The sequence below is a fragment of the Augochlora pura genome, chromosome 7 (genome assembly GCF_028453695.1).
Source record: "Augochlora pura isolate Apur16 chromosome 7, APUR_v2.2.1, whole genome shotgun sequence".
In the NCBI taxonomy this organism is placed as follows: domain Eukaryota; kingdom Metazoa; phylum Arthropoda; class Insecta; order Hymenoptera; family Halictidae; genus Augochlora; species Augochlora pura.
This window is the reverse complement of record NC_135778.1, coordinates 13,445,265-13,469,083: the sequence shown is the minus strand read 5'-3', so window position 1 is coordinate 13,469,083 and position 23,819 is coordinate 13,445,265. Positions and strand designations below refer to the sequence as shown.

At 40.4% G+C, this 23,819-nt stretch overlaps 4 protein-coding genes across 4 annotated transcripts in view; 2 read left to right on the top strand and 2 right to left on the bottom strand.

The window, feature by feature from the left end:
- The window catches only part of LOC144472135 (carboxyl-terminal PDZ ligand of neuronal nitric oxide synthase protein), a 51,151-nt gene extending 41,379 nt beyond the window's left edge, over nucleotides 1-9,772 (bottom strand). The window contains exon 1 of the mRNA XM_078184902.1: nucleotides 8,746-9,772. The gene's annotated coding sequence lies outside the window, so the exon portion shown is untranslated. The remainder of the gene's footprint in view (nucleotides 1-8,745) is intronic.
- Nucleotides 9,773-10,814: 1,042 nt separating this feature from the next.
- Mvd (mevalonate diphosphate decarboxylase) lies at nucleotides 10,815-13,219 on the top strand. Its single transcript, XM_078185070.1, has 9 exons — nucleotides 10,815-10,989; nucleotides 11,494-11,564; nucleotides 11,627-11,694; nucleotides 11,766-11,812; nucleotides 11,882-12,033; nucleotides 12,105-12,272; nucleotides 12,352-12,645; nucleotides 12,711-12,872; nucleotides 12,950-13,219. The coding sequence occupies exons 1-9, from the start codon at nucleotides 10,938-10,940 to the stop codon at nucleotides 13,097-13,099; spliced, it is 1,164 nt and encodes a 387-aa protein (XP_078041196.1). The 5' UTR covers nucleotides 10,815-10,937; the 3' UTR covers nucleotides 13,100-13,219.
- An 80-nt stretch (nucleotides 13,220-13,299) lies between these two features.
- Nucleotides 13,300-14,280, top strand: LOC144472473 (acyl-coenzyme A thioesterase 13). The gene is made up of 3 exons (XM_078185596.1): nucleotides 13,300-13,549; nucleotides 13,691-13,875; nucleotides 13,952-14,280. The coding sequence occupies exons 1-3, from the start codon at nucleotides 13,469-13,471 to the stop codon at nucleotides 14,106-14,108; spliced, it is 423 nt and encodes a 140-aa protein (XP_078041722.1). The 5' UTR covers nucleotides 13,300-13,468; the 3' UTR covers nucleotides 14,109-14,280.
- An 829-nt stretch (nucleotides 14,281-15,109) lies between these two features.
- The window catches only part of Pxn (Peroxidasin), a 16,028-nt gene continuing 7,318 nt past the window's right edge, over nucleotides 15,110-23,819 (bottom strand). The window contains exons 2-5 of the mRNA XM_078185595.1: nucleotides 19,369-19,886; nucleotides 18,150-18,921; nucleotides 17,265-17,616; nucleotides 15,110-17,190 (exon numbers count right to left, since the gene is read on the bottom strand). Of these exons, the coding sequence (XP_078041721.1) occupies nucleotides 15,133-17,190; nucleotides 17,265-17,616; nucleotides 18,150-18,921; nucleotides 19,369-19,886 (3,700 nt within the window). The 3' untranslated portion in view covers nucleotides 15,110-15,132. The remainder of the gene's footprint in view (nucleotides 17,191-17,264; nucleotides 17,617-18,149; nucleotides 18,922-19,368; nucleotides 19,887-23,819) is intronic.

Here is a 23,819-nt window from a genome sequence, read left to right as displayed (position 1 = left end):
AAAGATCGACTTAGCAAAAGTGACCTTTTTTCGATTCTAATTTAATATCATGAAAGTTTTCCATTGACCAGTTTCTGTAATTTTATATAACTTTATTTTGTATAATATTGTACGCATAGTTCTCCAGTATACCGTAGAAAGTAGAAACTCAGACATTGACGCAAGGGTTAAATCGAAGACGGCCTTCCTTGCCGCGTGCAATGAAACGCAACGAGATTTCTTTCCATGCAATTGAACGACCATAAAAGGGGAAATAAACCTGAATGAAAAGAAACAATGTTCTTTTATTGAGTTCACGCTGACTAGCAGCCCAACCTTCCTTCCTTCCTTGCACTATGAGAAGTATCGAGTGGTGAGTATGAAACTCTTTTGAGTCAATCAGTTGAGCTCTAGCCGCTTAGACCATACTCGTTAAACGCTGTTCTTTCTTAATGAGACTATAAATACCATTACACTAGTGATTTTGGATTTTTTTGCAAATATAGCTGCACATCTTCAGCGAAACAAGCGATCGTCCTCTGGTATCATAAGCAACAAGGAAATACAAGACATACACAAATTGTGGATTTCTGATTGAGTACGTCAATAGAAAAATCTGCTTTTACGCAATAATGCTTCAATTTCGTATTGATGCTTCGACTTTTGATAAACAGAGTATTAAATTATGCCATTTTAATATTTGCCTGCTGGCTTTGTTTTGTCTCCTTAAATAACACATGTTTCACAATTTTAATATTCAAATTAAATACCTTCGGCATAACAAAGCTTAAAATAATGTTAAAATTAAAGAAGAGAAGAACGGTACTATATAATTTATAATCATCCGAGCAGTGCGATTGTGGGAAAATGAACGTCGCCGGTGTAAACGCGACAATAGCGTCAAGAGGGTGAAAATCACAGCAAAAGCGTTTCTCAGGAGAAAGGAGCGCTAACGGGGAACATCAAAGACACTGAGAAGCCACGACGTTATAGGGTTTGAAGCAAAAGGTGTCCTCGGACATGGAAAAGGGCCGGGTCAGGAAACAAAGAACTGACAACAACAGAGGGGTTGATGGACATGGGGTGGCCGAGGGAAGGGAAGTCTTACGTATCGGTCTTCCCGGCCCTCGCGAAGATGTTATCGCGACGGTAATTTCATTATCCCGAGCGCGAAACGAAATTACACTTCATTCCCGCCACGCCATCGACCAATTACGTTGGCCGGGCACGTGCAGTGAAATTGTGACGATAAAAATAAAAGGAAAGAAAAGTAATATGTTCTCGGACAACGTATCCGGAATTCTAACGACCCGCAACTCGTTTCAGGAAGATTGTCTATCGAGAAACAGGTTGTATCGACTGTAACCTTCGTCTAATGGACTCGATGCCTATTTTCATCCCTTATACGTTCGCTACGGTGATACCGTAAATAGGAGAACATATAATTAGAACACGATGGTTAATCCTTCTATTACAGATTAAAGTGGAAAACTGCAATGGAAGAAATATGTACCTTCTGCATTATTTTTATGATATATGTATACTTACATCGTATTCATAGAGCAAGTAAGGTCCAAAGTTACATAAATTAAGAGAAAAAGAATTACATTTTTCAACTGTCTACATATTGATCGACTGACTCAATACTGAGAGCGTTAATGTCAATTTTTTTTACGAAACGACCCTACGAATCCATAAGATTCCATAAACTATTAATCATTAGGCTGCATATTTTGTGCGAACGTAAAATCCTTAAAGATACATGCGACGAAGGGTCATTGAAAATGAACGGAAGGTCTCGATAAATCCTTGGACATCGCATTCAAGGTCGCGCGGTCTATTTAAAGTGAGAATCATCGGTATCGAAAAGCTGCTAGATAATGGCTTCATAAATACTTCAGGGTCGTATATGTTTTTTCAAAAATAGACGCCGCGTCGTGGGCTTGCAAAAAGGTACTAAATAAAGGACGGGGATCGATAAGTTGTTAAAAAGACCTACGCCGTGGAACGTGAACACGTTAAGACGAAGGCGAAGGCCAGTAACCTTGATAGATTCAATCTTCCCGTGAACTCGTTCGGTCTCGTTCCAAGAGACAGAACTTTGGAGCAGGATATTCTGGCATCGATCACGCACCGGCACCCCTTTTCGACGATCACACGTGGCGCTTGAATAGAAACCGGAAGACCCGGTGACGCGGACGCAGGGTCGGGGGTGGAAAACTGGAAGAATGGCATAGAACCAGCGATCACAAAACCGGTCGAGACGGACCAAACTACTATTCACGCTGCTCAGGATCACCGGTCTGCTCGTAAATGAATTCGTGGGCTGATTAAAGGTGGTTTCACACTTATTTCAACGACTCTACTCGTGTCAGTAAACGGATCGTAATGTTCGAGCGCACACAAATTATCGAAAAACATAATTATTACTTTGCCGACACTGAATTTTCTTTGCTGAAGCAGGGTGCCGTGGAAACCAACACTATGTTCGCATGTTTATGGATCGGTAATTGGATACGTGATCGTATAGTATTTCATACTAAATCAACGTGATGAAAATCCTGTGGTCGAACATTTCTCCCTGGGTGACACTAGCACTCCTATATTAATTATGTCTCGAAGACACGCGAGATTAAATTAGTACGAAAAATCGGGAGACAATGACCTTTGGTAAGTAATCTAAGTGATCCAAGTTTATCCGTTTTATTATAAATAAAATGTTGTTATCTTTGACCAAGTTCGGTGTTATCCATATTATAGACTAGCTTAGTTAGTGCTAAGCTATAATAATTTAAACAATTTCGCGTCTCCTACAATCGACAGTTCACAGTCTAAACGGGGTTATACGATCTTTATGTATGGCTCTAGCCCTTTGCGTTCGGCAGATTTCGCATTCGAGAGTACCAGCAGGTCGCAGTTACTTTTTTTACACAATTTAAAGTCAATAGATGATCGCTACCGGTCGCTACTAACTCATCTAAACGCAGAAAATTCGTTGAAAATGGTCACGAGGCATAGGAGATGATATTGTTTTGTCATTGTCGCGATTTTCGATGGTTTTTGGCTGCATGGACATCGATTTCTATGACGATTTCAAAATGTCCCCGTTGCGGGGGAGGTCGACTTCTACAACGTTTTAAGAATGTCCCTGTTATAGGGACATCGACCGCAAAGGGCTAGAAAATATCCCATTGGATCATGATCACTTTTACAGAAGCAAACGAAAGGTGAATGAAAATATTAGAGTTATTCGAGGATCATCCAGATCTTGGAACTGGAAAGTCGACAGTTCAAGTAGGGACGTTGACCTTGACCATGCAAAATGCTTAAATCAGGCTACTTCTCCGACCAAGGAAGTTCTGTTATTTTCGAACAGGTTCAGTGTTCCCCACATTGTAATAAGTCTGGACCCACATTCAACCCCATCCAGGGGATTATGTTCCACGCGGCTGCTGCCACCTTATCTGCGTATCTTTTTCGTAGCCGTTTGGTGGCCACGGGATCAGGATTTACGTTTATTATTGCCACCGGACTGGATTCGCGGCTCGTGAAAGAGTTAATTGATGACGCCGTTTTATTACATTAATACAACGGCGTCGCTGGTACACGGCGTATGCACGACGATTCATGATAATCTTTTGATCCTCTACCGGTTAGTCACGTGGAACAGTGTGCTCCTTCATCGAACTATGTTGCACGCATTTTTTAACAGATTTGGATTAGGAAAATTACCCAAAGCTGGGCTAGCGGCAGGAGTACTTCATTTATTCCTTAATTAATTAGTTAACTGCGTGGAATGGCAAATTTTGAAAACGCCAGAAGTATTTCAGAATAGTTTTATCAGCAAATTAGTAAAATGACTAAAAATGGAAATAAATCTTTATTTTACTCCTATTTCTTGAAAATGATGCAGAAAATGTTTAAACTGTATAAAAATCCGCACTCTAATTATTACACGCAGCTTATTTATAAAAAATACAAACTTTCTGTGTTTTTCAAGAATCAGTAATTATACATATTCTTTGATCTGTAACTTTAACAAACTAAAAACAATACATTGGATGTTCCGAATGTCTTTAATCCTTCTGACTATACCAAGTCATAAGGCGTAGAATCGATATTACAAGTTTCAAGAACACGTCTCCGTCCCGTTACCTCGAAATTATGTTTAATCCTCCAAAAAGACACCGATGACGCAAATCGCGAGTCCTCTGCAACAGAGCCGATCTTTTTCTTCGAATTTCGATAGCTCGGATTCAAGACTAAGAAGTCGGACGACGCGTAAATCCCGTTCGGTTGCTGCTAGTTCCACGGGGAATAAGAAAGAAGAGGGTAACTGACAGCGGTTCGTCAATTGTAGAATTGGAACGCGCGAAGATAAGAGTCGCCTGAATAGGAAGAAGTTTTATTACATCCGTTTTAACGGTACCGGATCACCCGGCGAGTCGTCAACGCGAGGAAAAAAGTTCGTAGCAGTTTCCGACACTGTCCGCGAATAGAAAGTCATTTTTCGTGGAAAGAAACGTGACTAAGCCGTTTCCTAAAAAACTATTGTTCGAGCCTTATCGATACTGTTCGAGTGAACGTATCTATTCAGCTATTCGTCTTATCCCTGTCCGCCATTCAGGGGATCGATCTCTGGTACCATAATTTACTACCACCGTAAACCGTACGTCGCTATCGAAAAAGGAAAAACTCATCTTGAACGTAAAATATCTATTACTGAACGACGGATTTTTATGCAGACTAAAAATTGTCTGTATCGACTGCAACGAATAATGAAAAAATAATTTTTACACTATTTTATATTGTGAGTACCTAACATTGCTATAAATGCATAATATTCGCGATCTACTTGTTACCCGTCGCTTCACTTTCCAGATCTACTGATAGATAGTGTCTATGAAGAATTATTTAAGGATTAGAAATTATAAAAGCAATGATGACGCGACTTTCAAGAACATTCATAGAAACAAACTTTCGATGCGCATATTGGTCAGTTATTTTTAACTCGTTTTCAAATTCATTTTAATTGTAATAGATTGAAGAAACTACATGTGACTACGATTTTTAAACTTCGCAAACGTCGAACTAATATATCCTGTAGTTCATTTTATCTTAAAACTGAAGGTTCCCGTTAAAGAAATAGACTCAAAAGATATATTTCACGTAGATCACTTTAAAACTAATTTAGCATTTCAAAAATGTATAACTGGAGCAACAAGAACAGCAAGTATACTTAGTACACAACTCGACTTCTTTAGAAATACACTGAAGCGATTTACAAATACAGCAATACTAGCTGTTAAAACACACACTATGTAATTTCTTTATGTTTTATTTTTATATTATAATATCATTCTTGTTCTTCTTTTTATATACTATTTATAAGGTTACTCCGAACTATATACATTAACTCCATGTAACTCAAAAAGGCCTTACTAGCCCGTTAATAAATAATAATAATAATAATAATAATAACAATAATAATGATAATAAAAATAAAATAAAAATAATAACAATAATCTATCTAGTTTCGATTTCATTATTTAAGCACCTTTGATACGATGAGAATTGTTGAGCTTTACATTCGACAGTTAATGTGTTAAAAACGAAAGTGCAACCTCGGATACGCACGAATGAGCATCGAAACAAAGCAAACGATGAATTCGTGGCTTCGGAATGGGTTCGAAGTTGCATGACGTCGTCGAGGGTTGAGTATCTCTGAAAAAGCTAATTATTAAGGAGACAGTCTTGCGGCTGGGAGCGGGTACGCAGGGTTCAAGTACCGCCGGAGGATGTATCTTTGTGCAGGCACTAGGCACACCTGAGTGAAGCGTCGTCCACACGGGCGCACGTGGACCGAACAAAGAGGTACGTGGCTGCAGCAACAACCGCGACCGGCTATCGCGGCAACAACTGTAGAAGCGATGAACGCGCGCCGCATACTCATTTCGACGTCCGTCTGATCTGCTTGCAATGCGACATCCATCGTGAATAGAACCCCGGGGGGAGAACGTGCTTTAAACGCGATCTCCCGTATAATACCGAGTTTTTCAGAGGCGGCCCAATCGGATTCAGTACGATTCGAATTAGATTGTCAAGATGGCGGGGCTGGACCGCGTCTCCATCGACTTCCTGTCAGCGCATTGATAAGCAGAAATAGTATATCAGGCGCGCGTTCGCGCATACATTCCAAGTTCCATTCTGTTTTAAAATCTGTCGATATACCGGAAACGCTACTCTAAATCATGATATACTCGAATTTATCTAAAAATACATCGAAGAATTTGTTGAAATGGTTTTGAAGTAGAAAAATTCAGTCTGCGAAATGGGAAGGTTAAAAACAAGTCAAAGAAAACTTGTCCGCGATCATTAAAGACACCGAGGTAGAAGGGGTTGGAACAGCAATATTTTTCCTGCGACGATCATTAACGTTAAATCTAACGAGCACTGGAAGCGAGTAACGTACGTTGGTTTATGGAAATAACGAGAGTAAATTTATAGAAGACTTGTTAACACTTTTATCGGAGTGTATACTTGAATAAGCGTCTTTATAATCGGAACACTTTTTAATTTAAATAATTAGAATATTTACAATTACAACAAAAATATGAGACGTTTCGTTTCGATCGGCAAAGTAAATTTAATGTTAATTAACCACAATTCTATTCTTTTTCAAATTACGAAAGTTACCAATTTTGTTCAGTTTGTAGCTAAAGCAACGGTTTGATCAAATCGCGTTAAATTACAAATTTATCGTGAATCCTGCATTCGCAGTCGCCATAAAACATTCAGTTTCTCGTGACGGGACGAGATTACAGTAATATAGAACTGGGAATTGAAAGTTTTACGGCTTTATTAAACAATACCGGACTAGATTTTATCGCGTCGCACACATTCGGTATTACAATACAATGAGGATACGCGGGGTGAATTTATAACAAGGGATATTTTAATTTTCGTGTGTAGTAACACCGAAAGTTTCCCTCGACGCACAATGAACGGCGGCATTAATTTACCGAGCGACGCGAAAGGAATTGATAAAGTGGAAAGGGGATAATTTCCGTGGAATCTGTTCGGCTCCGTGGGGGTTGGTGAAATTTGCTAGATATTTTACGGTCGAGGGGCGAGCTGTTTATAAATATGGCCGTTCCCTTCGGTCAGGACAGGGAGACCCGTCGGAAACGGAGTCAAAGTGAAGGACCTCGTTTAGTGCCCCACGTGCCATCGAACGCGTTTTACGGGCCGTGAGCATGTGTCTCGCTACTTTCGCACGAGTCGTTAATTTCAGTGCGAAATCTAGCGGGTATTTATGATTCACGGTGCACCGTGCAAGGATAAAACGAGCAACAGGCATCAAAAACAAAACCGACAGCACGGAAACAAGAAGCCGCGCGACGCACGTGAGCCGTGAGTGGAAAACGAGCGGGAAATATTTCTAGGTGAATACGAGGCTTCCACCACTTATACCACGGGAAATCATAGTCTCCCTTAGCTCGATCTAACTTATTCAGAGGAAACGATCCGTCGGCTAGAAATGAAATTTTCGCGTAAACAGAAACATTTTTTACCCGAGCAAATTAACATTTCTTTTTAAATATTAAATAACATTTCCGCGCACCTTTCAAAACGCATTAACTTATTTAGAATTGGGATAAATGATTCGAATTTTTGTTTAACTGATAGAGGGACCAGTCTGCTAGACAACGACCAAGATACTCCTTTTTAATTTTTTCGTTACTTAGAATGACGAAAGAATATAATAACCCACATTTGTTAACTTTTTCTTCTTTTTTGTAAAAAGTATCTTTTATAGGTCTCGGTAATTTATCTTGGTATTTTGGAAACCGTAGCTGGGTCATTGTTTGACCTATGCCAAAATCGAGCATGAATAGATTTTAAAGTGTAATTTTCTTCCTCGAGTAAGATACGTTCGTCCTGCATTGGTTAACACTAAACCTACCGAGATCTAAAAGCGACTAACAAATATTGCGTTCTAAAAATTACAAGATTGGTTTTAGATTTAGTGTTAAATTGCCATTATTTTAAAGTGATAATGATTCGAGTTCGTTTTCTTGAAAAACAAAAAATTTATAGCAAACGAATTTGCCGCCCGTTAACGAACGGCCTGATACTCTTCATTTCGAGACAAAACGAACCAATCTTGAAAAAAGTATTATCATTGAAAAAATATACTAGTAACACGGATAATGACGCGTGGTATTGTACCTCGTTCAGGAGGATATATTGCGCTGGGCAATCGAAATTCTTGTAAATGTAACTTTCGTAGTGTCAAGGCCAACATAGGTTTTTCTTTAAATAAAACGTGACATTTTTATACCAGCATGTCCTCTGTAAAGTTAAGACTTTATGCTCGTCGTAAAAAGTATTAAATCGGAAGGTTCTCGTTGCGCGTACGATTACTCGATTGACGTATGAACTATCGTTGTTATTATCAGTGATGGATGCCGTAGGGTTCATTCAAAGAAACGCGGTTACGAACTTTTCATAAGCCTATTGTTCTAAGAGTCAAAATTATAAAACTAGCTACTCCCTCATGATTAACACTAAACCTATAACGGTCAAATGACCGGTTTCTTGTTTTAAAATTATTAAAACAATTGAGAGGTATTAAAACGACTACTATAACAAAAATTCTACGAATTTAAAGAAATTGAATCTTTTCACCCTTGTTAGACAATGCGTCCCAGTCAATTTTACTGTTCGATAGGTTTAGTGTTAACGATTGATAAGAAATCTTACCTGCAAGCCGATTGGACGATCGAAGCCGAACGGTCCTCATTAACCGGTACGAATCGTGTTCCTGGCAACAGCGACTAGGCCGCGGTCCTTGCCCGAAAATCGGCTCCCTTTGTGAACGCAGCTTAACGGTGGAAGGCAGGCCAGTCAGCCAGGAGAAATATGCACACATTCAGGTTCCGCCGTTCGTGAAGGACCAACCACACTGACGCCCCATAGCGCGATCCTATACACTCTCTAACACACGAAGACTGGCGACCTCTCTCTCTCTCTCTCTTTCTTCCTCTGTCTCTGTCACGCTCTCCTCACTCCCTTTCTCTCCTCCTCTATCTTCGTCTTTCTGTCTCTCTCTCTCTCTCTCTCTCCCTTCTTGGAAACAGATGACAGAGTGACTCGGTCACCGTAACCCACCAGACGTTCCACAGGAGGCACCTTTACGTCGCGAGATTATTCGGCAGTACCCGACCACTTGATTTTCACGAACAAACGTGCGACCGGCTCCATCGGTCTCTCTTCCTCCTTTCGGCTCCTTTGGACCTCCTCTTTCTCCTTCTCTTCTTCTTCTTTTTTCGCGGGTCAGTTCTAGCCGCGCGACACCCGCGCGCGTTAACCCAACTCTGCGAAAGGGAATGGACGTGAACCACCAGAGAGTTCCTCGATTGAAGCACGCGTGAGACGACGAAGAAGGGATGCAAATGTCCCTTCGTTTCACTGGTCCCCAGATCGTGCCACTAACTTCGCGTACCGTCTTTGAATAACGTCGAGCGATCGCGGCACCGCGAGCACACCATGTTCCCTTTCCCTCGTTCCACGGAGATCTTTCGCGTTTCTACGGTTCCGGAGACTCGCGGACGTTATAGCGCGACGAGGGCATCGTTTTGTCGATCGTTTCTTTTCTGCGTTTGTCCCTGCTGCCGTACGACCGCGAGGAAGGAGCGCGCGCTTCAGAGAAGCACCGTGCACGCCATGCACGACCGTAGTACATACAGCCCTCCGGGGACCGTGCAAATCACCCCCACCGTCCGCACAACCGGCATCACACTGAAATCCCGTTGGTATGTATAATCCCAGCGAGCACGGAGCGGGAAGACAACGCAGACGCAACGACATCTCCCGGGAATGCAGCTAACACCATTAACCTACTCGTTGATAAAAACAGCTGCTACTATTGATCCTCATTGTGTACATAGAGGGCTCCCGCTGTATCGAAATTCCAGCGGTTTTTAAAGAACTTTAGTACCATCGAATAATCGCTAACCAAAGAGAACGGCAAGGAAAGCAACTTGTAAAAGTCGCACGCCAAATGTTTAAAATATTAGGTAAACATGTAGATTTATGGAACTATATCATTACATACTTCTTTCTGTTATTAAGAGAGGGGGACGCATTAATTTTAAGAAGTAATGATAATTAGAACGATAATATATCTCAATACTTTAAATAAACAAAGCAATTAAAAGCATTGCAAGCATTTTTCTCTTACAGCAATGGATTCTACTCCTTCACACTTTTGTACTCTCTAAGCTGGCTTACACATCCCCACCATTTTACTGCGCATCCAGCTTCGCGCAAGTATTGTAGAAAGAGAGGCGCGCCATCTGAGACACACATCGTGAAATTCTATTCGTAAAGGAGCTACAATTTTTAAATAAATAATATCTGCCGCGCCTAGTGTATTTACGTATCGATAATTACGTAGAGCTAATGGCTATGAAGTAGTGTTTGTGTAAAATAGAATTCGCAAATACGTTTTCGAGAATCCTATGAGATAACAGATTTTATTGTTTGAAGTATCTTTAAAAATCGAATTTTGCGCCGCGTTCCTCTGATGGCGCGCCAACCGAATGGATGCGCGAAAAGAGAGATCGCAAGCACAGTAGAGCAAGAAGACAAACCACATTGTTCGTCAGTGCGACTTGTTCCACATGTAGTTGTGTTGATTTTATACTCTCTTACTTACTGTTTTCTCTCTTTTTCTTTGACTGTGAGGGCAGCACTGCTATAGCAGTAAATTGCCAACCAATCAGAGTAAGGAAACTTTATATAGTAACCCTCGGTAACGGATCGAGCTGCGATCTGGAGGTGTGCAGGAATAGGATCCGTTACTCTGTATAAACGGTGCGCGCTACTTAAGAATGCGTTATTCAGTAGTAGAGACGTTTCCCTGCGGCGAGTAGTAAGTGGTACTTTGGATCATGAGTACCGTTACCTGTATTGCGCCTGTTAATATTGCTGTAATAAAATATTGTGAGTATCTTACTTTCGATGCTTTTAAATTGTTATAAAATAATTAAACAGTAAGTGTATTATAACATTTATTTCTTCCAAGTGTATTCCGAAAATATTTGTTAAATTTTCAACTTTGTTTGTAAGAGTAAATTAGAATATCAAAAATGTATTACACCTTACATTTAATTTACTTTCTTGCAATAATTAATACATGCGTTGCTTCTGATTTTGAAATACGCGCGTCGTTAGGATTTGAAATTTCAAATTCAATCTTTTAATCGAATTTATTTTAAACCATTCTTCTATTGAATAAACGCTGTCAGCTTTAAGATTCTATAGGAAAATCATGTTTTCTTATTGACTACTTTGCGTTTCGAATAAAATCTGCAAGTACTATAAGCGGCTTTACGTGCGCGATTTTTTGTTACGTTTCGTATTTAAATAGATATTTTGAAGCATTATTCAAATAAGGTCACAGATAGGGAAATGTGAGCCTTGAAATTTGCAATTCATTACTTTCAGGGGGCAAAAGAGATGAAACATTGATATTACCAGCAAATGATTCTATAAGTGCTACCTTAGATACAGATCAGGTACATATATGACTGTTATTAAAGGTGTAACAAATATTAACAAAATTAATTTTTTTTTTCAGTTATGTGCAAAGACCACTGTAATGGTCAGTCCTCGGTTTAAAGAAGATTGTATATGGTTAAATGGAAAGTAAGTGTCAATATTCATTATCTATACATGTGGATTTTATTACAAAACATTATTGTTATCTTTTTTTTCAGGGAAGAAAACATAGAGAATCCCAGATTACAATCCTGTTTAGCAGAGAGTAAGTAATTAACTATTAATATCTTTAAGTTTTTGAATTTATCATAAATAATAAAATACATTATTTTAGTTAGGAAACGTGCAGGAGCTTCCAGTAATATAGGAAAATGGAAAATTCATATTTGCTCAGAGAATAATTTCCCAACTGCAGCTGGTTTAGCTTCTAGTGCAGCTGGCTATGCTTGTTTGGTAGCAGCACTAGCTAAGCTGTATGAAGTGGAGGTATTATTTAAAAATATAGAAAATGTACACTATATTATATATAACTTTGGCTATTTAGTGTTATGTTGTAGGGTGACATTAGCTCAATTGCTCGTGTTGGCTCTGGATCAGCATGTCGTAGTGTTTTAGGAGGTTTTGTCAGATGGCATATGGGTTCTGATCCAAATGGAACTGATAGTATAGCAAAACAAATTGTGCCTGCCTCTTACTGGCCAGAAATGAGAGTATTGATATTAGTTGTATGTGGCAAAACACTTTACATATTATTTGTAATTAATTATTTCATTTTAGAATACTTGAGTTTATGTATTCTTATAGGTAAATGCTGCACAGAAAAAAGTTTCTAGTGCAGTTGGAATGAAACGAGGCATGGAAACATCAGAGCTATTGAGATACAGAGTAAAACACATTGTACCAACAGTAGCAAATCAAATGCAAGAAGCAATAATAGGAAAGGATTTTAAAACTTTTGCCAAACTCACTATGAAGGATTCTAATAATATGCATGCAGCAGTTTTGGATACATATCCGCCGTGTGTTTATTTGGATGATACTTCACATGCAGTTATTGATTTAATTCATTCTTATAATAATGCTTTTAATGATACAAAGGTATGGTGATACAAGAGTATTTTGTTATCTTTCCTGAATCTATAATAAAATTTATTTTGCTTTAGGTTGCATATACATATGATGCAGGACCGAATGCTACATTGTATCTTTTAGAAAAAGATGTTCCAGAAGTTATGGGTGTAATAGATTATTTCTTTCCACCATTACAGGAAAATTTAGTTGAATATAGAAAGGGATTGCCTATTGAAACAGTTAAACCTTCACAGGTAACTTATTTGATTTTATTTCTTATGTAATACAAAGAATCCTATCTAAATACAACTGTTTTTATAATGTTTTTCAGAATTTATTAGATAAGATAAACATTCAAAAGCATGAACCTGGATGTTTTAAATACATTATTTATACACGAGTAGGTGATGGACCTAAGTATCTGAAGAATCCCAAAGATCATTTGTTGAACAATCAAGGCTTACCGATCCATCATGTATAGTTTTTTTATAATAGAAACATCAACATGCAATATAATAAATTATAATTATTTATGAAATATTTTTAATGAGAGATGATATTTAGTGCAAGAAAATAAAATGTTGTGGATCGTTAGTCCCTACACAGTATACTTATTCCCTATATCACAATTATTGCGTCACTAAATTCGTTTATATAATAGAATAGTTAATGTCTTCTAGTATGCCGAAATGTTTTCTTAGGTTATGTTTGTACTATAGTGAGATGCTGAAAAATTGCTTGGCAATTGATTTTAGTAAGTAACAGAAATGTATAAGGGTGCAAAGTTCATATTCTTATAATTAAGTACTTATTTATTAAAGAGACGTAAGATTTAAATATATTTATAATTATGTCTCGTGGTATTGAATTAATTAAAGCAGTTTTAAAGAATGTAAGTAAATCATCTGGCTATGGACAATGTATAAAGAAGGTAAGTTCACAATATATTTTACCTTTCCTTGAATATAATATTATATTAAACCTTTATATATCCAAATTCATTGAGAAACTTTGTAGTTTTTATTCATGAATTATAATTTATATTATTATTAATCATATGTTTGTTTTACAGTTAGAAATAATCTCAGCAGGAAATGGTGAGTGTAAAGCAAAATTTGTTGTTTCTGAAGAACATTTGAATATGGGTGGCACAATGCATGGTGGTTTTACAAGCACAATTATTGATTGTGTATCCACTTATGCTCTAATGACATACAAAGAGTGTCCACCAGGAGTTTCAGTGGATCTTATTGTCACGTATGTCATGTTACAATACATGTATTTCTGTTATTACTTTGTGAAATAAGAATCATTAGTAACAATTTATGTACAGATTTATGAAACCTGCTCTACCTGGTGAAACAGTTGTTGTTGATGCTAAAACTGTACGAGCTGGAAAAACATTAGCTTTTCTTGCAGTAGATGTTACCAAAAATGATGGAAAGGATATGGTTGCTCATGGGCGTCACACAAAATTTATTGGTGCTTGAGACATACAAGAGAAGTAGAAGTATGTACCACATACTACTAGTGATCACTGTGTTTAATATATTATAGACTTGGTGATAGTATATATAATATCTAAATATCCTACAACATTTTATAATGTATATGTATTTTATATAAAGTTATTGTAATGAATACATTTTGTGTATGCTATCATATAGCATTCTCTTTTATTTGATATCAAGTTAACACATTATGACTAAAACACTTCTTTTGCTACATAAAATATATATTATAAATCATTATAATACATTCTACAGTGTTTAATGGCACAAGATTATGAGAAATGCAATTGCTGGTGACATAGAATTGTGTAATGTAAAATTTGTACATATTAAGCAACACACATGTTAGCAATCCATGGAGAAAATATTTCAATACTTGCTGTTCGGCACAGGATGTATTAAATTATAATTTTTGATATACATATAAACGACCAACGCGCATAACACATAAAGTTGGATGGTGATATGTTCGTATAAAAAAGACGATTTTAATGTCTAAATATTTTCTATCACTATCGAAATGTACTGCGATACAATTATATATAAAAGAGATGATTCAAAATTACACAAAATAAAAAGCTACAATCTTACATGCTTTCTCTACAATCTACAATCTAAATTATATATCAAAGATTTGTGTTGCATTAACACTGTTCATATAAATAATTCGCCCTAAATCGATGCTGAAAAGTTTTTCAGTAACATTATTAAAGTAACGTACAATTCTTCTTGGCTCAACAAAACTAATCCTAGTAAACGCAAAATTATAGGCAATACTATTTTCTATAAATCTTTTCATTTTTATCAAATGATAAACCAAAATATTGTAAAGGACGGCAAAGAATTGATCTTTGCATTATGCTCGCAGCTTCTATAATTCACAGTGTATGTACATTAACAAATGTGTGGAGTTAATAAAATACAAGCGCTTCTAGCTAAGTGAATCGATAAGATACTAATTGATAAGTAGTCATGATCTACAAAGACAATGGCAATTTGTTTATCATTTTATTTTAGCATTTTTTACGTCGTCTAAGAGGGACCTCAATTCTTCTATCTTATGAAACAGCGATTCGGCTAGTGTTGCGAGTTTCTTAGATTCCTTTTCGGTCTCCTCAATCATGCCTTCCAAATACCCAATCCTCGCACCAGCATCATGCTTCATCAGATCGTTGGCTAATTTATTTTGCGGGGCTAAGTATTTAGTCGCACCGCGCCGGAAACGTGAAATCGTGTTGCTATGATCCTCGCAACCGTCACAGCAATCGGACCAGACGCTTAGATCCACATATGGCAGTTCGTCGCAGGTTACGAATTTATTGTCAGCCTCAGGCAAGAGGAACACGTTGGGTTGTACTCGGTCGATTTTGTCACCATTATCGCAGAGGATCCTGGCCAAGCTGGTCTGCTTAATTTGCACCAGTTGCTCCGGCTTGAAGACAGTTGGGCTTTCATACCAGAATCTGTCTCCGTTTCTGGTCCGCTTGAACTGCTCCAGCAATAGACACCGGAACAGTGGTCCCACCTTGGCATTGGGCAGTTGATCCTCCAAAACACCGCCTACCCAAACATCTATGTTTCCGGGATGGCCGTACAACTCCCTCAACTTCTGTCGAACTTTAGCGTTCCGTATTTCCCCGGCCAGGTCCTCGAAAGTCTCCACATAGGACATGTTGCAGAATCGTCTCCATTCCAAGTATCCTGGAAGAGCATGGTCTCTGCCGCGTTGGATGTTCATCGCAGCGAGATCTAAAGCAACCGCGTGAGCTTGATAGAACAACCCTTCCGTCAGTTCTGAATTCAAGTTCTCCTCGGGCAGCTTCAACTTGGCAGCGGTGGCGAACATGCCTCTCATCAAAGGATCGACACCGCCTTCTTCCACTAGTCTCCATGGCGCGAAGAAAGCATCTCGTAGAAGAAGAGGACCCTGTGGAATCGACTGGAAGGATTCGTCGAGACGTTCCAGTCGTGGTTGGATAAGGGTATGTCCGAACCTCAGAGCCGCAGTGGCAAACACGTTGGATATACTGGCATCCAAGTTAGGGTCGTACCCTCGATAAGAGCCCATAAGTTCATCGGCTGTACCACCAAAGACGTGTGGCATCCATTGTGAGTAGGTGATGTGTTGCATCTCGGCACCGACGACCTTCCTGGCTTCTTGGTACAGCTTCTCCCCGTTCCAGTGAGGATTCATCTCCCGAAGCTTACGAGCGATGCGGTTGTGCTCCCTCAGCCAGATCGTGTGCATAGCAAGCAGACCCACTTGCTCGTTTGCTCGGATGTCCCCGGCCACGAAGCAATTGATCGAACTTTCAAGAGGATTTCTCCTGCAATCAACAAACTGACCAGAGGCGTATGGCAGAAGAGGTTTGTGACCAGGAATGGCAGGACCTTCGCGTAGCAGGCCATGGTCTGTCATGGAATTCCGCAGATCTCTAGCTAATTCATCATCGTAGCCGTACACCTGAGAAGCATCCAGGTAGCTGGTCAGCTGATTTAACTGTTCTCTAGGTGAAAAGCTGCCCCACAATATACTCGTCATCCCGGAACCGCAAACTGCGCTGGTCCTGATAAAGTCTATGCATCTTCTACTGTTTATTCGAGGATCTCTCGGAGGAACTTCCATGGGGAAGCAGGGCGCGGCATTGTCGCAGGACTTCTTGCAGTCGATACCGTCCCAAGACTCGCTGGAGACCGATGGGAGAGAGTGGTCCAAGTCGTGGTCCAAAAACTGGCCCCATTGCATCACCATGTGCGTGATCCTATCGTCGGAGGTGACATGCTGCGTTGTCACCAACGTAGTCGAGACGAGCCTCGCCGCCGGCTTCGGATACCCATAATAACGACGACCTTTATCCCATCCGACCGGCGTCGAGAAACCGTTCTCATAAATCGGTTGCAGAACTCTGCGGAAACCGGTGTAGGACGAGCCCCAAGTAGGATACCGCAGATTATTGCAGCTGCCGTCCACGCTGCGGTACCTGTGGTGGAAGCACATGTTGGTGCAATTTCGCTGGCGCCTGTGACCGGTGCAGTCGGACAGTCTCTCGATTTCTCTCACCTGAGAAAACAAGGAACGTTCAATTTACAGAGCAAGAGGCGAGACAATCGAGATCTACAGAGAAATCATAGAACCTGCTCGGGTGTCAAAAATTCCTCGTAGTGATATTCCTTGGTAGTGTTCGCGCTGACACCAGAGTTGATCATCCGTCTGATATTTACGAGCGTCCGCTCGAAGATTTCAGCTGGTCTAGCAGCGGCGCGACCAACCGCGTCCGGAAACCGTGCCAAACGGAACGGGTTCACACGTTCGGATGCGTTACCGCTGAAGAGACTTATCAGCGTGTTGTTGATCGCACGATCGATCTCCTCCTTCGCGTCTTTGAACGCTCTTATCACCAGTACGTCCGACGTTTCAGGTTGGCGAACGCGAACCAGAGCTTGGGCTGTTGCACGACCGTAGTCGTTTACTGCTGAACACTCGTACCTGAGTACAGAAGTTGTTGAAGATTATTCGAAGGCATTTTCGGACCAAACTTTTCGCGTCTAAAATATACGTGGCTGGACATAATTGTTCAAGATTTGACACACGCATTAATATCAATGATCGCACTACGGTGGATATTATTCTTCCAAGCTGTTTTCTTACGTGAATCATGAAAGAAAATTGTTCAATTCAAATCTTTTTATTTGAAACATGAATTAATGTTAAATCGTAACAGTGCTTGGTTTGAGGCATAATTCAAAAGAGATTGGGAAACATTACTCTAAACAATACTAAGCCAGCATCCATGTATTTACAAAGATCAAAAGAAAGAAAAAGGTAATGGAAGTTCTATCAACGAAGCCTATTGTCCTTAAGTTTCACGGTTTTATTAGTATGATCCTGTCGGCAGACAACATACTTCAATGTACCAGTTTGAAAACTGGACTCACGTCTCGTTCTCTTGTCTGATTACAGGCTATTATATACTTAGAAACCAAAGGTCTTTAAAAGGAAGACCTAAGAAATAAATTCACCTGCCAGTGTCCGCCGAAGTGACGTTATAAAGGTACAAGCTCCCAGCTCGCGATATCTTGAACCTGTTCCCTTCAACGGCGGTTCCATCTTTCTTCCACACTACCGCCGGTTTCGGGACGCCTTCGACCCTGCACGGGACCTCTATGATGGCGCCGTGTTCTGCCTCCATGTCCTGCGGCTTGTAGGTGAGCCTGGGCGGCCCGTAGGCCGAGTCGACGACCCTCAAATCGGCGCTGGCCTCGGCGTAACCGTTTTCATTCCTAGCGCGACAAACGTATCTCGCCGCGTCGGATTCTTCAACGGCTAGTATGCGCAACACCTCCCCGTTGTCCTCGATAGCGATCCGGCCGCCCACGCTCAGCTGCTGTCCGTCACGCCACCATTGAACCCTATCCGTGGGCAGACCCTCCTCCACCTTGCAGGTGAAAGAAATGTTCGCGCCGACCGACACCGTCTGCGACTCGGGCAGTTCGGCGAACCTCAGCGACGGCGGCACGGTGATCACGGCTCTAGCTTTCCGCGACTTCGTCAAGCCCATCTCGCTTCTCGCCACGCATTCGTACTCGCCGGTGTCCTGCATGGTCACGCCGGAGATCACTAGGCTGCCGTTGTCCTGGATTATGCTGCGGTAACCGTCGATCTCCACCTCGTTCGAGTCCCGCATCCACATGATCTCCGGTGTAGGGTCGCCTATCACCTCGCAGCTGAACGTCATCGTGTCTCCGAGTCGCACCCTGACGTCCTCCGGCCCGCTCATGATGCGTGGCTTGGCTAAAAAGAGAGGATCATCATTTTTAACAACGAAAATTCCTTTGAACCGGTTCAGTTCTTACGCTAGAAAATCTCTTACATTATTCTGACAACCTCCCACTATCCCATTTGCATCCGCGAACGGAATAAACCGCGCGTTATAGTGGTCAACTAACACCAATTGCAGAACAGACCACGTACAAGGCGAGTAGCATAGTATCTACGTGTTGATAATTCAGTAGTCTAGTAACTGATCTTAAAATTAGTTAACGAATTGGTGATAGTTGCAAGATGGATTAAAGTACTCGAAACTTTCTACCTAGAGATACAGAGTGAACGACACTGTGCGATCATATTAGTTTGCGTAAATCAGCGCGAGCTATTTTTCGCGAAATTTATAGGCCTTAACTGTAAACACACAGCGTGCCTAAGTTCGACGTTCCCGTCAAAAAATTCATGTTACTCAACTGCAATGAAAATCGTTGGGCGACATCGCCATCAACGAACGACCCTGCATCTGTTCCGGCGACTCGCACAACGCTTCTCTCTGCAGAGGCTGATTCTGCAGTCGTTGCACCAGCCAGACGAGATTACAGTCGCAGACCAATGCGTTACTGTCCAGACGGAGTCTCGTCATCGGGCCGACGTTGTGAAACGCGTCAGCAGGCAGATGATGGAGCATGTTGTTATGGAGGAACAGCCGTTCCAGAGCTGGCAGATTGTTGAACGTATCCTTCTTGATCTCCCTCAGGTGGTTGTACTCCAGATACAGTTCTCTCAGTTTCGTCAGACCGATGAACGCGCCCGGCGTTATGCTCACCAAACGGTTGCTACCGATGTTGAGCACCTTTAAGTTCGGCACACCCTCGAACGTTTTCGGCCATAGGTATTTGATGCGGTTGCCGTTCAACAAGAGTCTGTCCAGTTCTGACAAGCCGTGGAAGATGCCTGGACGGATCACAGAGATGTAGTTCATCCGCAGGTCACTGAAAATTTGAAGGAGATTCCTATTATTACAGAGAAAATGGAATTATCGCTAGATTTACCAGCAATATAAGTGGATATTAGTATTATTAATATTATGATAATGAATATTATTATATTATTAACACTAGTTTCACCAGAAATTACAGTATACCTATTTCTACCAAGACTAGTCAGATCGACTGGTCTTTAGAAAATGTGCATAGTGGTGTTTCCAGTATTTACTTACTTTTAAAAAATGATAAAAGAAGTTGAATAATATTAATCGTAATACAAAAATAGATTTATAGACATTATCAATCAATCAAACGCTTAATTGTCATTTTGAATGGTACCATGGTCCAATTGTCAATAACAAAAAATATATTTGTTACGAATACATATAAAATAGTATAAAATTCATAAAACTGATTCTTTAGTTATGCCTACAAAAGTCATAACATCATTTCGGAAAGAAAATGTTAAACGCAGTAGGAATTTTGAAATAAAATTACAAAATGGCAAATCTAACGTTAAAAGGAAACGTATTACTGGAATTATTATTCAAATTGCTTTGTATACTTTTCGCTATAGAAATTCATTGGGGCAGGAAATCCTTCAGCAAACTTATCGCGTCACACTTTTATAACACGATGACGCTGTGTTAAATAAAGTGGTACATTTATAATCATGTTTTATCAAACTCTCATCGTTTCCTAGTATGTACTTCGTGCATCCGTAATTTAGTTTCCAAAGGTTCGTCAACGTCCCCATCATTCGTACACTATTTAGAACAGTCGTATCAAGCATAGTACAGGTCTAAAGAGCGCGCTATTGTTTCAAGATCAGCGTGCACGTCGCCTGGATTTATCCGAGCGAGCCTAAAGCGCCGTTTTCAGGGAAGATCGCCCCGTTATTTCAGTCCGCGTCGCGCGAAGCGCGAAAATTCAGCTCGCATGCGACCCCGCTCCCTTTTCCGTTCTGTTCGAACTCGACAAAACGAGCCACTGGAAGATCCGCCCAGCGATAAAGAGGTTAAAATACCGGCGCGTCGAACCGAGAACTTACCCGGCAATTTCGAGGGAGGAGGGTAATGCGCAACGAGACGAGTAAAATCGTTAATTAAGAGCTTTGCGCTTTATGACTCTGATCTTTGCAGCAGCGGCGGACCGTGTAATGGTGCCCGGGGCTGCGCGCCGTCTGTATCATTGTTCCTTATTAACGGGTACGCGCGTCTGAAAATCTATTTCGCGACGTGACTAACGTTCAGTAAATCTCCGCATCGCCGACCTTTTGAATAAAGTCGAAACCGGCTCCCGTCAATGGCCACGCTCGCCATTGTGCACGTTTCTGCGACGAGGCGTTATTATCGAATCAATTGCGCCAGATAACAGATCGGAGGGAAAGAAGGATTGTTTGCCTGCGGATTCTGAAGTGAGTCGCAACGCGCTCGATGCCGACCGTTTATCATTTGCACCCCGGTGATAATGGCGTACGTGTTTACGATAAAGATCAACGGATCCCGGACTAGATTCGCCTACCACCGAGAGGGCGATCGCTCATATCGTTGCGGAGGGCTTCGAGGACCTCCGAAGCCGAGCATTCGCGATCTTTAACACATTCGCCTAGGGAAACGAGTATTATCGTTGTAACCTCTTGCTGTACCATTTTCTCTACAATTACTATGAATAGAATTCTTTCGATCGCACTAATTTTTTAGAAGAAGAAGGAATTTTATATTTATTGTGTGCTTACATCTACTCAAATGTTTAAACATTGGTGACGAGAGAATAAAATTTAATTCCTACTTAAAAGAATGAATGAACATATGTACATAACTGCTTATTATTATAAATCTCCATCGCGAGTCTGACTCGTTAAACCACTGCTAGGGGTTAATGCATATATGTTGAAATATCTTTACATCACTAAAATACCCCGTTATATATGAAAATTTAAGGCAAAATAGCCCGATACGAATGTGTTAACATTAAACCTGAGAAGACCAAAAGTGTCTGATATGCGCTTAGATAAGAATTCCAACACTTATTTAGACATGATGCTACTTACATGGTACCGTATGCTTGAACTGAGAAGATTTAAACATCTACTCTATATAATTTTTCAATAATTTTCAAAGAAAAATTGTGGTACATCTTGTTACGACATACTGTCACGATCAAATATGAATCGAATCAAGGATGGTCGACTCGGCACGTTTCATAGATATTGAAAGACCTTCAAAGTTAACGATTTCGAAACTTCACGTTTACGAACTCGACTCGAGAATTCCGAAGTTTAAATTAAAAGGTTCAGAGTCAAGAATGCAAGCTTAATTCTGTGCCCTACTTCGACCAAGCTTTGACGGTGATTTCTAGTAATAACCTGTTCAGTATAAATGCTATTCCGTTCTTTCAAACTGAAATGAAGATCCATTTTCTTGTCATCAATATTTAAGCGCTCAAGTACGCGTAGGCGTACAATGAATGTAACTCTTCGCTTTCTTTGAAAAAAATCACCATAGGAAAAATTATTATAAGAAATTCAGTCGAACTAGTAGTAATCATGGCAATTGTGAAAATAGTAATATATTATAACAGTTTATATTGAACGTATTATTACTTTGCAAGTTAGCATTCGAGAAAGGCATTACAATTTATTTATGTCAGAGAATTATCTACGTATTATAATAAGGTATCTAGGACATTCAATAGCGAGAAATTGAAATGGGAGAAAGTAAGAATAAAGGTGACCCGCGGGGGAACTATATTATCTTGGGGAGTTCGCGATTTCGGACTATTCTGAATATAGAAGCCTCTGAATCACTGTGTCATTAACATGTCTACGCGTTGAATGTATTATGCAACATAAAGTACGGGCAAAATTTCCCAAGGAATCGTTGAAAAATACGAGTCAGAGATGAAATCCCTTTCACCGACCTCCGGCGTTCATGTGTTTTGACACGGTTGTATTAATGATACGTGATATTTGCATCGCGCTACTTCAGTAATTCGCCTCGGGTAACGTCGAGGCCCATAACTGCATACATACAATGATACGTTTAACAACGAAACAAGCGTAATGTGATACTCTCTGTTCCTCAAGCCTCAGCGTTTCCGAGGAAATAGCTCTACTCCTAGTTATCATTGGATTTTTGTCGTTTTCGTGAAGAAAGGTTGCGCGGTGGATAGGGGGAATATATAATATACATTTCTACCATTGTCGATTAGTTGACACGGAATTTTATTTATTATAGCGCGTGGTACAGGCTATGGAAGCTCGCAGGATGAAGTACCGTGTATGTACCAGGGCCGAACAAAACTGTGAGTCAGGCTACGACTAAAAACTAAATGAACTCCCTCCGATGCGTTCGGAGGCTATTTATTTCGGACCCTTTTCGACGAGGACAGAACGTGTCCTGAGAAGGACGCCAAATCCTCCGCGGAAAATTTTTGTTAAAATAATTCTGCCGGAAACCATTCATGGTCGCGATAGGCCTGCCATCAGGTTATGTATAGCCAGGTTCCTCTCGCACCCAGTACGTTCACTGCAATAAAAAGTTCCGGCACGGTCAAACCTGGTTGCCAATTATTGGCAGAGGTCCTATCATAAATTATCCGTACCGAAACAAACTAAAAATTTTCGTATTGTCGGTATTCGCGGACAGGGACGGTTGCTATAGTTGCTCGCGTTCTTCCGTGAGAGCCGGGCCCGATCGGTAATAATGGTGGTATTTTAGATCGAAAACAGTTTTGTTAGGCTATTACAAAGTTCAGTGACTTAACATTCCAAGAGTCGTGGGCTCGCTTATAGCTTGACCTATTAATACTATGCGCATAGGTTCGATAACTTGTCCAGAGGCTGCTGGAGAACCATAAATATCTTCGGTGTTTGATATCATAACATCATATGAAAGAGATGATATACAATGTATCTGGCATCGGTAACTAACCTCT